This window comes from Fringilla coelebs (genome assembly GCF_963513975.1).
Source record: "Fringilla coelebs genome assembly, chromosome: 11".
In the NCBI taxonomy this organism is placed as follows: Eukaryota; Metazoa; Chordata; class Aves; order Passeriformes; family Fringillidae; genus Fringilla; species Fringilla coelebs.
Genome location: NC_140037.1, coordinates 5,876,817 through 5,894,234, shown reverse-complemented (window position 1 = coordinate 5,894,234; position 17,418 = coordinate 5,876,817). Strand labels below are relative to the sequence as shown.

The 17,418-nt window shown below is 51.1% G+C and overlaps 1 protein-coding gene across 4 annotated transcripts in view; it reads right to left on the bottom strand.

The window, feature by feature from the left end:
- The window catches only part of ARHGEF9 (Cdc42 guanine nucleotide exchange factor 9), a 206,685-nt gene that overhangs the window by 21,075 nt on the left and 168,192 nt on the right, over positions 1-17,418 (bottom strand). For all 4 annotated transcript variants that reach the window (XM_084213198.1, XM_084213201.1, XM_084213199.1 and 1 more), the window contains one exon: positions 14,507-14,638. In XM_084213198.1, coding sequence (XP_084069324.1) covers positions 14,507-14,638 — 132 coding nt within the window. The remainder of the gene's footprint in view (positions 1-14,506; positions 14,639-17,418) is intronic.

The window sequence follows — 17,418 nt, the reverse complement described above, 5'->3', positions numbered from 1 at the left end:
GCACAGTTTTTTTTCCTTTTCTCTCCTTGGTAATTAAAACCTTTTCAAACAAACCTGTTCACGCTCACCTCCCTTCTCATTTGGTTATTCCTTGTTTTTCAGCAACAGCTCATTTCTCTGCATTGGGAAGGGAAAAGTGAATTCCCCACTGGCCCCACAGCTCTGTCCCTGTTATCTCAGATAACAGAAGATGATCATCAGAAAACAGAATGTTAATTCTCTAGTCATGGCCACACAAGGTGATTCAATTTATTTAAAACCAAATTCAGCAACACACAATTAAGATTTCCTTCCTCTAACCACTCTCAAAAGTCTCTTAATATTTAGGTATATTAAATCAATTTAACCTAAATACCTTTGGATTTTTCAGAGTGCCCTAAAGATAAATGCTATGTCAAAGGATTCATTTGAGAGGAAAAATGAAGGCAATATACAACATTTATTTATTGAAATAATATTTAGCAGTGAGGCTTTTTCAAGATAAGCAGTAAGTATTATTTTAAACAAATTAATCTTGGAAAATAAACACCCCATCATAATGGTTTAGGAAACTTGCTCATGAATCTGCCAGACAGTATTAACTATCACAAGAATGGCCAGAAGCTCACAGGCTTTAAATCCTGACTCCTTCCTCTGGAATGCTCTGGGCAGGGGGGGAGGAATTCCATTAACAAATATCTTGTACAAAAACCTTTCCTGGTGCAGGCCTGAAATAGTGACAGTCCAAAACATAAGAAAAAGATATTTCAGGCTGAATAGGCAACAGAAAATCTTTTCAGTCTCGTCCTAACTTAGGCAATTGTTTCTGTCCCTCGGTGCTGTGGGAAGGCTGCAAGAGCCACACGGAGCTGATCAATCAGTCAGTGCCACACACGGGGTCCAGGGAGAGGCTGGGGCTTGTTCTCACAGAGAACATTTATCTGCCCCACCCTAAAAACCACCTGACAGCAAACCTCTCAGCAGCAAGGATGTGCTCCTTACACCAGCTGCACAGCAGTGCTCCCCTTCCCACTGCTGCTGAGAGCTTCCAGAACCAGCCCCAACAGACCATGCTCCTGTGAGGATGGATCCAGTGCACCTTTCCAGGCAATTTCCATGATTGTGGAGAGATCTGTTCAAAAAGGTGTTCAAGAATCAACAATCACAAGCTCTGAAAATCCCAGGCTCTGTGCACTGCTTGGGCAGGGTAATAAACAGGACCAAAGGAACAGAGCCAGACTGTGAACAAACCTGTGAACAAATCTCTAATCCTAGAGATTAATAATTTATTCATTTCTCACACTCTAATTTTCTCATTTATCCCAGGATAAATTAGAACTGTTGGAGCCCTGGATGATGAGAATTTTAAACTCTCTGTGCTGAAAGGCACAGGCCCACAAGAGAATACTACATTTGACCTGAGGCCGTGGAGAAGGCTTCCAAAATTGATTGATAGCACTGGGATTGTGGCTGTGAACAGAAATGTGTGATATCACAGGGTGGAAAACTTAGAGTTTAAGGTTTTTGAATATCAATAATAAATAAACAAATAACTAAATAAATAATGTGCATTCTTTCCTTACACACACTAAACACATCTTCCCCCTCTTATCTCCCCAATTTTGACTCAGAAAACATTATGAGCTATTTTTAACAGCTACTGCCAAGGGAATGCTTTACCAGCTTTGTGCTTCCAGAGGACACAATCCATGGGTTTGGGCATTTCTGACTGAACTGGTCCACATATTTCCCCTCCTGGGATGCAGCAGGAGCTGCCCTGTCTGCAGGGAGGCTCCTGAGCTGCTCAGTACTGGATGTGAAGATAAAGGTGCTGCCCAGGAGCTCCTGAAGGAGCAGGGAGGAGATAATGGAATCCTCCAAGTGCCTCTGGAGATGCAATGGCCCCACAGGTTATTGCTGGGGAAATGCAGGAGGGGGGAAGTGGCAGCTCAGCTGCAGAGGGAGGAAATGTGGTCTGGCCTCGAGCTGTGCAAGAAAAAGGCAACAGCACAAAGCTCCTGCCTGCCACTCCCACTGTCACTGGGAGAAGGAATTCAATAATGACTCCAGAAGAAATGGATCATCTTTTCTCCCCATGTTTTCCTTCAAAAGAAGGACCATTCCTCTCTTGCTGGCCATGAACTCCACACTGGTACCCTGAATTATGAGACTTTATTCCCCACACAAACATCTCATGAGCAGCACGTGCCTGGGCATGGAGGACTTTGTCCACAGCTGGTTCCAGGAAGTTCAGTCCACAGATTAACAACTGTAACTGGATATTTTCATTTTTAATGGGCTCAGCATCTCCTATTATCATTCTCCCTTCTTCTTGCCAACACTCAGCGAATGGATATTATTTCCCAACTAAATTTTAACACCCATAATATGGGAAGCATAATAATTAATTGATCCATGGCTATTTTATCACAGCTTTTAAACAATAAAAGACACTCCTCAGCTCCTTAGTGAAGCATGGCCCTCTTCAAACAGTGTAACTGACCTCAAGAAAATGCAGGTGCCCATCAGGCCTACAGGAGACAGAAAACAAGGCCAAATCCATGTTTTAAGGAGCTTTTTATGCAATGGACAAGAGGAAATTGAGAGAGCACAGAGGCTGTGAGGGGATGCTGCTGGTGTGCTCTGCCAGGTGCAGCAGCAGTGCTCAACCTGCTGCTCCTCACACCACTCTGTCCAGCACAGTTCTGTCCTTTTCCTGGCATATCCATGGAGCCAAAGAAAAGATGAGATTAAGGAAAGCAGCTGTGAGGCTGAGGAGGGAAATGGATTGTTCCACCAGCCTGGTGGAAGTCCTGCATGGCAGGAGGACAAAGCAGATCCCTGCACAAAAATGGAGATTTATCTGCTGCAGAGGCTGAGGGGAGCTCTGGCTTTGTGGGGACAGGAATTCTGCTCCTGCTCCTGGTTATCTCTGAAGGTATCACTTCAATCCTCACATGGGGCACCACCAAATGTTGATTCTTTAACTTCTTTTCTGCCTCTGTAAGGGAGGGATTGAAGCACTCGAGACGGTGCTTGGTGTTCAGACTCAAATGTTTATTATTTTTTATCTATATCACAGTCCTACAAGCTGTGAGTCCTACAGCATTCTACTAACAAGCTACAAAATGGCTCACTATCTTTCTCTACAAGGTCTTTTAAGGCTAAACTATCCAATTAACAAATAAAACCTAAATTATTTTCACTTTTAAACCAGTAACTAATCATTTATGTCCCTCAGTGCAGACTTTTCTGTCCAATTACACAAAACCACCCAAACCCACGGAGAAGAAGATGGAGAAGAAGGTGAAGAAGAACAACTTGCCACCAGCCAAAAACCTCCATCTTGCCTTATATATATTACTATATTCTAAACCCTTAAACTCGAAGTTTTCCATTCTATGACATTAGACACTTCTATTTAAACTCCACAGCCACAATCCCAGTGCTATCAATCAATTTTGGAAGCCTTCTCCAAGGTCTCAGGTCAATAGTATTCTCTTGTGGGTCTGTGCCTTTCAGCACAGAGTTTAAAATTCTCAGCATCCAGGGCTCCAACAGCTATCCAGGGATAAATGAGAGAATTAGAATGTGAGAAATGAAGGAATTATTAATCTCTAGGATGTAGCTCTGTTCACAGGCTGGCTCTGCTCCTCTGGTCCTGTGTATTATCCTGCCCATGGCTCAGCCAGGGTGACCATGGGCTGCTCTGCACTGGCCAGTTCTGAATGTCACACGAGATTATTTCTTGTAGTTAAATCAGGCAAGATCAAGAGAATACAGAAACCCCAAGAAAGACTCTCAAAACCTTATCAGTAGGGAAAGGCCAAAGAAAAGCAGCTGTTTAATCCAGAAAGGCCAAAACTAAAGAGGAATGTGCTGTTGGTATTGCAGTATGCGAAAGCCTCTTTTAAGGAGGCTGGTGATCAGTTATTCTTCATTTTGATTGTGGTTTGGTTTAATTTACCACAAGGGAGAACAGGATTAGAAATTGGGAAAAAAAATGTTTTTATCTAGAAGAGTAGTTAAACCCTAGAACAGACAAAATAGGGACGTCTTGGGACGGCATTCCTGGGGGATTTTCAAAAGAAGGTTAGACAAACATCCATCAGAGATGATCTGTGTGCTCAATCCTGCAAAGGGAATAGCTGCTCTCCCGGGGTGCTCCCAGCCCTGCAGCTGGATGGTGAGAGAGGAGGTGCCAGATGGAGCAGGGCTGGGAGCAGGTAGGATGAGCAGGACCCGGGGCAGCGTGGGGCCAGCAGCAGGAGCAGCAGTGGCACAGACCTGCAGCCTCTGCAGAGCACCCAGCCTGCCTGCCTGCCTCTAAAGGAAATTGATGCATCTGGGTCATTTGCACTTATTTGTCTAAATATGATCTTTTTTTACCCTACAGCTTCTACGATTTCCTTTTCTTCCCCTCTCTGAGGTTAATTAAGCTCTTCTGAATAATGCTCTGCAGTCTGTTCACGTAATCTGTACTGAGGATTCACAGGGAAAAGATGAAGCCAAAAAAAGTGGTTTGACAGGAGCACAAAGCGAAGTTCTGACACGTTACATAAGCCCCCCACAGCTCTGTTCTCTGGGTGCTGGGCTGGGCTTCGTGGCCACACTCAGGGCTGGCCCTGCCTTGGGACCTGCCTGGGCCACCCCCTCTGCTCCCATGTCCATCACTGTCCCCTCCTGGAAAGGAGAAGGTGACTTTATGTAACTGTGCTTGGAAGGAAAGAAATCTCTGTGGCCATCATGAGGAAAGCAAGGCTGAGCTTTACTGGAAAACCTGGACACTGGGATGGGCTCCCACAACCAATAGTGCTCCTGTTGGAGTGGATTTAGACACCTGCAGGAAGGATTGCACCTGTAAATCCCTGTTCAGTAGCTCTTTGAGTCCTACTTGTCTTCTGTACTGCTTCTCCTGCTCCCTAGTTTTCATCTCTAACTTTTTTCTGCCCCACTAGTGCAGAGCACAATTCCTTGTGCCTGGCACTGTCTGTGGGAGAGGAAAGGTGAAACCCCCCTGGGACACTCAAGGGGAAAAAGAACAATAATGACAAGGAGAGCAACTGCAGTCACCAGTGCAAACTGGCATCATCAAAAGCCATTCAGGGCTTTCAGCAGCACAGGGCACCCAAGGAGGAAACGAGCCCTCCAGAGCCTTCCCCATCCTCGTGGCCTCCTCTGGATGCTCTCCAGTGGAAGATGGTTAAATGTCTCTTTTGTATTGTTGTGCCCAAAACTGCCCCAGCACTGGAGGTGAGGCCACCCCAGCCCAGGGCAGAGCAGGACAGTGCCCTCCCTGGCCCAGGGCACTGCTGATGTTCTGTAAAGCTGGTGGGGATGGAGTGATGGTCCCTCCAGCACCCAAGGAGGAAATGAGCTCCTGAGGGGACCTGGCCTGGTCCCAGAGCTCCATCCCATGTGTGCAGCATTCCAGGAGTTCCATATTCCCCCATTAACTCCTGAGTGTGGGGTGGACAGGGGTGGATGAGGAGGCCTCAGGCAAGTGTTTGGATTCAGGATGGTGCCTTTTCTCAGGAGCTGTGGTTTACTCTGGCTGGGTCACACTCCACTTCTCATGTGTAGAACAAATCATCCGTGAAGCACAAATGGGGAAGAGCCATTTCCAGCCTGAGTCATCAGATCCCTCTCAGGAGCTGACAGGACAGGAGATGCCAGAATCATCCATTACAAGCTCCTCACTGCATATGTAGGTTATTGGTGCTCCTGTTTATCAAACCCTGCATATTCCAGTGGCAAAGGAGTTTCAGAATGACTCGAGGAGGAATTATGTGCTCTGAGGGCATGGATGCAGCCAGGCCCTGTGAGGGCAGCTCCTAGGGCTCTAGGTGAAATGACATTTCTCCCTCAGCCCTTCCCCATCTCCACCATGGGATAATGATATTTATTTATTTATTGTACAGATCAATGGGGAGCTCTAAGTAATCAGTGAGACACACACTGGAGGGCTCTGCTGGTGGATCTCTAACAGCTCAAAGCTGTGTGGGAACAGCTCAGCATTTCCCATGCCTTGGGATCAGAGCTGACAGAGGCAGGGAAGCAGAGGAGGCATGTGGCCAGCACAGCACAGCCCCTCCAGCCCTGAGAGGCACAGGAAGGAGGAGAAACAGGCAACACGGGGGCCCTTCCAACAGGGACCATCACTCCATCCCCACCAGCTTTACAGAACATCAGCAGTGCCCTGGAGCCATGAGGGACATCCCTGTCCTGGGCCAGGGAGGGCACTGTCCTGCTCTGCCCTGGGCTGGGGTGGCCTCACCTCCAGTGCTGGGGCAGTTTTGGGCACAACAATACAAAAAAGACATTTAGCCATTGGAGAGCATCCAGAGGAGGCCACAAGGATGGGGAAGGCTCTGGACTGCCTGGAGGAGCAGCTGAGGGCACTTGGTTTGTTCAGCTGGAGGAGACTGAGGGGAGACATCAGTGAGGTCTTTGACATCCTCCCAGGGGACAGCTCTGATCTCTTCACCTGTGACCAGTGACCACCCAGGGGATGGCCTGGGGCTGTGCCAGGGGAGGTTCAGGTTGGAGATCAGGAAAGGCTCTTCCCCCAGAGGTGCTGGCACAGCCCAGGGAATGGGCACAGCCCCGAGGCTGCCAGAGCTCCAGAGGGTTTGGCCAGCACTGCCAGGGATGCCCAGGGTGGGGTTGCTGGGGGGCTGGGCAGGGATGGAAAGCAGCAATCCCTGCAGATCACCTCAGCAGAGATGGGTGTCCCCAGGGTCCAGGGGAGAAGAGCCAGCCAAGGATGAGGCTGGAGCCTGACCCACCCTGGCCAGCCCTGCCCTGGGGAGCAGCTGCCATGGAATGGGTGATGACCAGTGAACAGCTGGTGCTGGAATCAGGCAAAGACTAAGCCAGGGCTCCCAGCAACTGCACCCAAACAGCAGCTCATGCTTTGGGAAAGGCAGAGGCTGGGAAGAGGCTGAGCTGCCTTTTGCACTGAGTTGTGGGTGGGTCTCAGACCCCTCTCTGTGATTTCCCACTGCTCTGGGCACTGACTGCAGAGCAGAAGAGCAGAGTTTTCCAGTGTACTCCTGAAATTTGTCCTGATTTTCCTGCTAGCCTGCTCTGTCTCTTCCCTCTGCCCAGCCTGCCGTGAGCAATGAGAGCATGGCACGCTGCCACTTTGCCATGTCTTTGGGTAGCTTTAGTCATGAAGGCTTTCAACGTTCTTTGACTTTCAAAAAAAAAGATTCTGAGCCTACATTTTTAAAGTCTAATTTACCTTACAGAGACCCTTTGATGAAAGCAGCCCAGCCTGCTTTTCATGAACACCAAGGGGACAGTTTTCTGTAGCACTTGTACATTTAATTTAACCCTACAATGGCTGAGTGTTCAGATGGGACGGTAACAGTGACACATGGTGGAGCCCAGTGCAGCACCACTCTGGGCCTCTCAGTCCAAGTGAGACCCTAAAGCTCAATGAACACTTTGGAATGTTTTTGTCCTAAATAGTCTTGATATCAGGAAATAAATCCAAGCCCTGCTAAGAGTCTGGATGCCAGAGCCTGTGAGCTTTGCTCTGAGCACTTGGACACAGCAGCTAATGGCATCACCAAATGCCATTCAGGGGTTTCAGCAGCACAGGGCACCCAAGGAGGAAACGAGCTCCTGAGGGGACCTGGCCTGGTCCCAGAGCTCCATCCCACGTGTGCAGCACTCATGAGACACACACTGGAGAGTTCTGATGGTGGATCTCTACCAGCTGGGCCAAGGGAAATGGGGTCTGCTCAGCCCAGCCAGGAATGAGCTAAAGGATGGATCCTGTCAGGGGGCTGTTACCACCACCTCCCCAAGACCCTCTCAGCCCTCACCTCCCACCCAAACCTGCCAGGGGAGCTGAGCTGCTGGCTCTCGGTGTCCATAATTCCTCCTGCACAAGGCCAGGGGAGGGGAGGGGAGGGGAGGGGAGGGGAGGGGAGGGGAGGGGAGGGGAGGGGAGGGGGAGGGGAGGTCAGCACATCCCTGCTCAGTTCTTCAGCACATCCCTGCCCAGTTCTTCAGCACATCCCTGCCCAGTTCCTCAGCACATCCCTGCCCAGTTCTTCAGCACATCCCTGCCCAGTTCCTCAGCACATCCCTGCCCAACTCTTCAGCACATCCCTGCCCAGTTCTTCAGCACATCCCTGCCCAGTTCCTCAGCACATCCCTGCCCAACTCTCCAGCACTGTCTGGCTGCTGAGTGGGGAGGAGATGTTGGACTCATCCTGGCAGCTCTGTGCAGTGCAGTGTGGGATCCCAGAGGGGAGGGCTGGGGCTCAGAGCGTTTGTGGGCCAGTGCTATTTTCACTCCCTGGATTCAGTGAAACACCACTGGCATTCTGGTGCCTTCTTCCACCCTTGTTCAATCCCTCTGGCTGCAGAGCAGCCCAGCAAGGGCCTTTCCAAAGGACTGATGGCAGGAGGAGATGTGTAGGGATGTGCCCCCTGTTGATGGAGTGACCAAATTATCCTTTGTCTCCTTAAAAAGGAAAAAAGCCCAGGAGTTTCTCTCCTCAACTGGGTAAAAAGACACCTCATAGGACCTGGGGGACTTCACCTCAAACTTAAGGATGGGCAATTGGACAGGAGCCAGAAAGTCCCACCTAAGCAATTTACCAGAAAAAGAAGAAAACAAAGAGATTAATTACTTCTGGGAGGTGTTTTACCAGGAGCAAGAACCTCTTGTGCCTGGCTTGGGTTTTCTCTGTAAACAGCTTTGTTATTTTGCCTTTTATTAAAACTTTTCTGTTTCTAACACCACCACAGAAGCCATCCTGCTGGTTTTATGCCTTCTGAGGTAGCTGAGCTATCTCAGGTGTGATACAGATCTCCAAGAGCACAGAAGACCTGGATTGAGGAGACCCCTATATCAGAGATGGGAAAGCCTTGTGCAGCCAGGTTGCTGCTCTGCTGGCCTCCCCAGCTGCTCCCAGGGCCTCACATGCTGCTGCTGAAAGGCCACAGCAGCAGGGGTAAGCTTTCAGCTCTGCAGGTTTGCCTGTGGGCCAAATTTACACCCACTGCCATTCCAGGAGGGGTAAGTGAGGCACAGAGTGTTTGGCAGAGCTTCCTGCAAATCTGTATGGTCACAGGAGGCTAAAAACAAAGACGGGATGTGGCACTCAGTGCCATGGTTTAGTGGATGTGTAAGGGCATGGGCTGGACTAGATGATCTTTAAGGTCTCTTCCTACACAGTCATTCTGTGAATTCTGTGAGTTCTGTGAATTCTGTAAACCTGATTGATCCCTGCCCAGACAACCACACAGAGGTGCAGAACTCCAAATTTAGCCCTTTCTGGATTTTAGCACTCCTCCTGCTGGCTCCTGCAGTCCCTCTGGATCCTGCTCTTCCCTCTCTGCTCCCTGCAGGCAGTGGAAGGGCAGCAGCTTCCAGGGCAGCATGAGCCCCCTGTGACACTGTGACATGGGGCTCTGGGACACTGTGTCACGGGCCCCTGTGACACTGCTCAGGGCACCTCACCTGCACAGCCCTGCAAAGGCTCACCCTGCATTCCAGGCTGTGGCACCATTCACAGGAATGTTTTGTTCCCTGAGTATCCCTGCCTGAAAGCTGCAGTGCTGCTTCATAATTGGTTTTAGTTGCCTTCCTTGGCTATCTGCTGGCCAAGGGACTGGTGAAGCATCCAAATTCCCTTCTGTGCCCTGTGGTCCCACAGAAACCTCCTGCCTGCAGACAGCACCAGCTGGGCAAGAGCACAGGGGTCTGTCAGTGGGGCTGGGGCAACACTGCTCTCTAAAAACTTTATTTCACACTTGGTGACCGAGCCCCTTGTTCTCTTTGGTCGTCTCCATGCCCACCTCATGGAATCAGGGAATGTCTTGGGTTGGAAGGGACCCACAAGGATCCTCAGAGCTCAGCTGCTGGCCCTGCACAGGACACCCCAGCAATCACCCCAGCTCCAGCAGCAGGCTCTGCCTGTCAGGGCAGCATTGAGTCTCTCCTGAGCTGCTGCAACCCAGCCTGACCCACTTCCCCACCTCTGCAGGCTGAGCCCAGGCCTGACCCAAACCCTGGCATTTTGTGGAGATCTGTGTTACTGGGAGAAAAAGAGAACAGCTGGGAGGTGCTGATGAAGTCAAAAACTCACTTAAAGTAATAAGAACTGTCCCAGGGCTGCTGTGTGTTTGCAAACAAGGTTTTTGGCTGCTCCCACAGGCCCTCTTTAGCCTGTTATAAAAGCAGGGCTGTTGTTTTGGTGCAAAGATCACCTCGGTGTTCCCAACAGAAGCTATATGGGAGCTAAACCTCCTTCCACTGAAAGGGCTCAGAAATGTCTCTTTTATCTTCCCATTTGGAAACCTGGACTGCAATGGAGTCTGACAGGATTATTTTATTTACTCCATCTCCTGTAGCACGGCTATTTCTGGCTGGCTGGCTGGCTACTGCTTTAAACTGGTCTCATTTTGCTTCCCATCCAACCTGCTCTGCTCAGGCAGCTCAAGGGAAGACAGCAACAGCAATAAACCACAAGCTGGAGCCTGCATTGCCTCCTGATTACAAGAGACACATAAAAAGCACAAATGAAAACTAGATGTGTTTCATGAAGTCACTGATCTTTCTGCACTGTCAGAAAACACTAAACACGGGGCCCCATCAAGGACTGCTCAGCTGTGGGTGAAAGAAAAGTGGAATTTAGAGCAGTAACTCTGTTAACCCTTCCTGCTTCACACTGTCATTCCCAGCCTCATGCCACAGTGCCCTGGAGCACATTGGGGGATTCAAATTATTACCCAGAACAGAAAAAAGAAGATCCTCATCTCCTAAGAACCTCAAGCATCCCCAAAGTGATCACAATTAATGCTGTATGTCACAGGCCTGGATGTTAAGTACCATGATTTGCAAATCTAAAGCATCTCTGTGTCAAACCCTCTCAACTTCAGGGTGATAAGGAAAGTGGACCCTGTGCCTTTAAGGCAACATCTTTTAGTGTTACCATCATCCAGGATTGCCTCCATTTCTTGGTAATTACGGCCAGCATCCCAGAATAGGCATTTTTGTCCTCATTATACACATATGGCAAGGCACACTGAGGCACTGCTTGTTCCTGCCCAGCCTATTCCCTTCTGCCTTCCCAACAGGCAGCTCTGAATTAGGGTCTCCTTGGAAAAGGCACCACCTTGTCCTCCTGCCCACGGCAGTGTCCCAGGAAACATTCACTGGGAGAGTTTCACATTGATCCAACAGCTGAAAGTTACCTGGCTTTGCAAGGAAAACCTGGATCCTGAGCTCTCCCAGTGCCTCTGGATCAGGAACTGCTGCATCCAGACTGGTGTTTCAGCATTCAGTTCGTGGAACCCTCGAATAGCTGACAAGGCCATTTCATCTGCTCAAACTCCTCACAGCCAGGCACCAGGACAGCATTCAGTGGTGATGTTAGGAAGTGACCAGTGGCAAAATCTAAGCCTAAGAGACTTATCTGGAAACTATTTTGGTGAAAATTATCCCACACAAGTTGCTCTGCAAGGTGTTTGCCAGCAGGGAGAGGTGCCTGCCACAGCCTCTCCTCTTGCTGCAGCCCTTGGAAACCTTAGTGCAGCTTTCCTGCTTGGAAGAAAGACTTCAGTACACCCACAGTGGTGGGAATAACATCTGCCAAGCACATCTGAGTGCAGCCCTGGGTGATCACTCATTTCCCAAGCCAGGTCTCTGTCCGAAGGCGTGCTGGTCATGGAAATGCATTCAGGAACTCCCAGTCTTGCAGCAGGTATCAAAAGCAGGCAACAACCAGGTGATAATGTCAGGAATGATCACCCTGGGAGTTGTTCTCCCTCACAGAAATGCCCTGGCCAGGTGTCCAACAAAAAAAGGCCCTGAAACCTTGAAACATTTTCAGACACCGAGAGAAAGGGGTGGCAAAGCCTCTGGAGAGCAGGAGCTGAGCAGAGCAGGTGGGCTTTGTCTGGAAATGTGTTACCTGCTGCTGAGAGCAGGCAGCTGGACACTGGAAATACCTGCACAGCCAACAGTGCTCCTCACCCAGGGAATACTGGATGGGCCAGCAGGGAGACCCCTCATCTCCCTCTGCACGAACTGTGAGCAGGAACCTGCAGGGTGAGCCCAGGAGGAAAAAGGTTTGGAGGCAATGGAGCTCACAGGGAGTGCCAGCAGCAGAATTGTCACAGAGCTCTGGGACATAATTGGTTATTAATTATTGGGTATCAAACTCTGTCCCACCAGAACTCCTGTATCACCCTCCCCAACCACAGGATCCATCTGAACTACCAGGGGATGCAAACGCCTTCCCAGGTCAGGAAGGAGAGCAGGATGTGCAGGTAACTGCAGTGAAGATCTGGAGGAGAGAGGGATCCTGTCTGAAATGTATGTTTGCCTTCTAAAGCCACTCAGGATATCTCCCATGCCTTCATCAAATTGAAGCATCTGTGGCATATTTAAATAAAGAATTAGATCCTTATTTCTATTAAAAATCTCTTTGGGCCAACAGAAAAATAACAATCACCATAATAATTTTTAAAAAGCATCTACTGTGTCATGATGAGGGATGTATTACACCTATTAATTTATTACACCTGAAGAAAACCCCCAAATGCAGATTTTCTGAAGATTCACTCAGATGTGCCACCCTAAGTGGTTCCAAAGCTGCTCTCGAGGGTGTGTGGATCATAATCCACCTCTCCCTCAATTTTAGAGCAGGGGATAAGGAAGGCTGGCCCCAGCTTCCCAAACCTCGAGGTAAATGGTGCCTCCCTGAGGGGCCCCAGCCCTGCAGCAGAGCTGATCCTGCCTCTTGGGATCTGTCAGGGGGCTCAAGACAGCACAGACTACACATCACCCACGTTTATTTTATATATGGGATGTGTGGTCCCAAAATGGAGCTAAAACTCCTCTGAACTCCAGACTTGGAATTGGAATTCCACAATTGGAAGAGCCCAGCTGGAACCTCATCTCCCCTCCTACCCCGAGGCTGAAAAGCAGCAGCTGCAGTTTGATGCTGGCAGCAGACACAGAGGGAGAACTGCAGTGGGGTCTGAGCCCTGTGCCCAGGGGCCACCAGAGGGGCTGTGCCCTGTGCCCTGTCACCCCAGAGCTGCCTGGGCACACACAGCACGAGGCCCTGGCAGGGGCTGACACGGAGCCAGTGGTGCTGCCAGGAAGGCTCAGACCCCATCACAACCCACAGGGGGCTTCCAGCAGCACCTCCACACCCCCCAAAAGCCTTCTCCATGCAGAAGGGAGGAGGACAGTGAAACACTGGCACTGGACTCTGATGAGCCCTGCAGGACCCCAGCAGCCTGCTGTGAACTGCTGACCACTCTCCACTCGTGCTGATGACCACTGCAATCCCAGCCCTGATTTTCCCAGAGTTAAGGGAATGTTCAATACCTCTCTGGACCAGAGACAGTGCAAGCCAGACTGGATGCTGCCTTCTGAATTGGAAATTCAGGGTCACAGGCAAAGAGCAGGAGGTGGAAGGAAGGAAAGCAGCTGTGCCCTCCAGGCTGATTGCAGCTCTCACTGCTGCTCTGTGGCTGTTCCCGGGCTGGGCCAGAGGGAAAGGCACAGCAATGAGGGGGGAAACAAGCACAGGCATTCCAGAAGGCAGAACTTCAGTCAACCATGACTCAGGAGAAGCAAGTGCCACCCACTGCAGTGCCCGGGCCGCCGAGGGGGCAGTGATGCCACGCTGAGTCAGGAGCCACCCACGTCCCCACCCACACCCTTCCCACGGTGCCAGGGCCTCCTCGGAGGGTGCCAGGCTCAGCCTGTCCTGAGCCCAGGAGCTGGGACAGGAACACAGCCCTGTGTAGCCCCAGGGACACCCCCCTGCTCAGTTCTGTGTAGCTGCAGGGAGCGACAGCAAATCCTGGCCCGTCCCAGCCAGCACTGAAGAGCTCTGTCCCTTCCTGTCACACATGCATGGTGGCAGTGAGCTGGGGTCACCTCAGTGGGACACCAGAGCTGCTGCTGGATGCAGTTTCTGTGGATCACAGCTCACCTGCTGCTATTAACACCACAGTACACCAGCACAGCATCCTGCACTGCCCTCCCTCCTTCCCCATGGTTTCTCCAGGGACAGGCCCCATAAAAGCCAGCATGGCAGAGCCAGGAGGATGAGGCTTGAAAAGCCTCTCCCCAAGCACCAGCACAGACACCCACAGCACAGCCTGGCTGCTGCTCATCACCATCTCAATGCAGCAATTGGGCTGTCAGCCCCAGTGCCAGGTTTTGTAGTTCATACAGGAATTGCAGGGCTATCTAATCCCAGATCATACACTGCAGCCAAAACCTAAAACGAGAAGGGAGGCAACGAGCCAAACCAGGGGCACATGAGATAAAGGCATGAAAAGAGCAAGTGGAGGCTGGATTTGCTATGAGCACAAAAATCCCTCTGTCACAGAGTGCTCCCCACCCCGAGCGTGCAGCCTGTCCTTCCTCAGGGCTCTCCACATCCTCTTCTGCACGTGCGGCCGACAGCCACCGTGCCCTGAAAACCTCTTTGGACGGGCAGGCCTGCCCACAGCATGCCCTTAGCTGTGTCCTTACCTTCTTGCAGAGAACCATCTGGTGATCAAAGAGAAAGAAAACTCGCTGCTGGTTCCGTCCATAAGGCTGGTAAATCCAGGACATCTCTCCCGTGTAGATCAGCTCCGAGCTGCGGTCCAAGATATCGTCTCCCTGGAGGGCACAGGGAACGAGCCTGAGTCAACTGCACTGACAAGTTTGCCTTTGCACGATGGGCAGAAGCAGCAGTTTAGGAAGATTTTGGCCCTTCTGCAGCTGTCAAAGCCACCCCATCTGATTTCAGACTAGAAACTGGGACTGGGGATAATTCTGAAGGAAGGGGAATAAATGAAGGAGGTGTGGATGCTTGAAACGTGGTCACTGCAGCTCACACTGCAGTGGGGAAAGAGCTGCCCCAGACACTGCCCCACGCCCCTCTCCAGGTACCCCCAGACCCTTGGATCTTGCTGCAGGTGCAGGTGCATCAGGAAGACAAAGCCCTTTCCTCCTCAAAGGCCACCCCAGAGACGCTCTGAATTCAGGGCACCAAATTCCCTGCATGCCCTCCCTTTAGAAGAGCTCCCAAAGCACTTCCCCTCCCGAAATCCCCAGCCAGCTACAAAAGCCTGGGACACACTGGGGCAGCAGTTGCCCACCTCGGAGGCTGCCAGAACTCAGCCCTCTGGATTGCTGCCTTTCTTTTCACTAATCCAGGCACTGCCAGTCCCTTCTCCCACAGCTCATTAGAGCTCCACACCTCCAAAATGCTGTCAGGACCACCCTGGCTCCTGTGGCAGCCCCCCCGGCTGGCCAGGCCTCCCTGCTGGCTGCCAGAGTGCCCTCACCCTTCCCTGCCTCCGGCTAACACTTGTTTTTAACTCCCGAGTTTTTTTAAGGATTCATGAGCAGATGGTCTTGAAAACACAGTGCTCTCTCTCCCACTCTCTGAGAGAACAAATGCAGTCACCCTCCACTAATTGGAATGAGCTGGACTTTTTAAAAAGTTAATTAAAATCTATTTATTAAAAATGGGTGAATTCACCACCACCTGCCCTGTGGGCATCTCGGCAGAGCACCGTGGAAGGAGGCAGGATGGCTCCAGCTGAAAGGTAAGGCAGGATTCAGGAGCAGCACTCAGGAGCAGCACTCAGGAGCAAGACAGAGAAGAACTCTTTTTTTTCTTTTTGGCTGTGAACTACTGCAGTTCTGGCTTTGATGCCAAGCTGGAACCGATTTCTGGGCCGAGAGCATCCCCAAAATCCCAGCAAACAGCTTGTCAAGGTTCAGCCAGCTATGGGGGGCATCTAGCTAGACACACACTTCTGGTGCTGCTCACACTCTCAGGTGCCAAGGCAGCCAGGAGTCCCCCCCTCCCGGTTCCGTGGTGAGGATTTCAAACTGCAGCTCAGGTAAATGTGTAATTAACCTCTCGGCATTGATTGGGAGCGCCCGCCTGTGTCCCCGGGCCCTGTGACAGCAGCAGCTTCATTAAGTCACTGCATCACCAAGCTGCAGCAGAGACTTCCAAATCGCCTTAGCCAGGCTTTATCCAGCTCCCTGCCTCACTCCTGGGCCTGTGCTGCCCAGGGGCTAACGAGGGACGGCTGCCCAGGGACACAGAGATGGGCTGGGAGCACCCAGCGCCTCAGCAGGGTCCCACTTCAGCCTGGCCAGAGCCCAGGGACAGAGTGCTGCTGCCACAGCCCAGGGGGACATGAGCCCCAGAACAAGAAGCCTCTGCAGAGAACACACCAGCCCCAGAAACTGTGAGATTTCCTGGCTACACATGAGCTTACAGGAAGAAGATTCCTACAAGCCTATGGATGGGAGCTTTAGGAGAGGGGGCGAGCTTAGGAGAGGCTGGCTGCTAAAAATAGAAAGCCAGCTTTGTCTTTTACTCCTGTGGTAGCATCTGAAGCCTGAGGACACACAGAGGGCTCTGTAAACACTTCTACTTGATTAGCTGAATCCTAACTGTGTAGTCCCTGCAAGCAACATAACCCAAAAACATCCAGATCCGAAATGATGGGATTTGTATTGCATTTCTTATGTGGGGAAAACAATTTCTATATCCAGTCTCTAGGCCAGAAATAGCTGATTTCCCACTTGGGGTGAGCAAACTGGGAAATACAGATTGCACAGAGTTTGGGACTGGCACGTGGCTGTCAGGAGCAGCGTGCCCATGGTCCTGCCCTGCCCCTCCAGCCTGGGCTGCTGTGCCAATTCCCACAGCAGAGCCTCAGGGCACAACCTCTGAGCCTCCAAAGGCTTTTCTTGTCCTGACACAGCTGGACCTCTCTGAAGAGCACAAATTGTCTCCTCCTGGTCCTCACTGAGGGGCCCAGGGACAGTTGCAGGGTGGGGGCAAAGAGGGACATTGGCTCCCCCAGCTCGCCTCGATCCCTGCTCCAGACAGACTTCCCCAAATGTCTGTCCCAGTCCCACGCCTCCAAATCTGTACAGAACCAGGAAAAAAAACTTCCTTTTTCTTCTCCATTTTTTTCCAACTCCCACAGAGGCTGGATCATCTGTACCCTTCTGTAAGTTAAGACAAACCCTGCTGAAAAAGGAAGAGGCTGAACTTTTAGTTGCTCTGAGCTGGCAGACGTTCAGCACAGCACAGCAGCAGAGTGGCCAAGAGAAGCCCTGACTCCTGACACCTTTTCTAACCTGAGTTTTGTCCCTTAAGCCTCCAAAAACCCCTCAGCCCTCCCCAGAGGCATCCAGGGTTTTCAGTGCACATCCTGCAGCATGCAGAGGGCAGCCAAGGAAAGCTGGCTCCCCTCTCCACGCTGTGCCAGGCAGAGCCCCAGCCCCTGTGTGCAGCAACGGGAGCAGCTCTGGGCTGGATGTCACCCCCTCGAGCCCTCAGTGACACTCTGAGCCCCCAGGCCACTCCTGACTGTGACAGCTCAGGCTCAGCTCTGCTGCTGCTGCCTGGGAAGATGAGGATG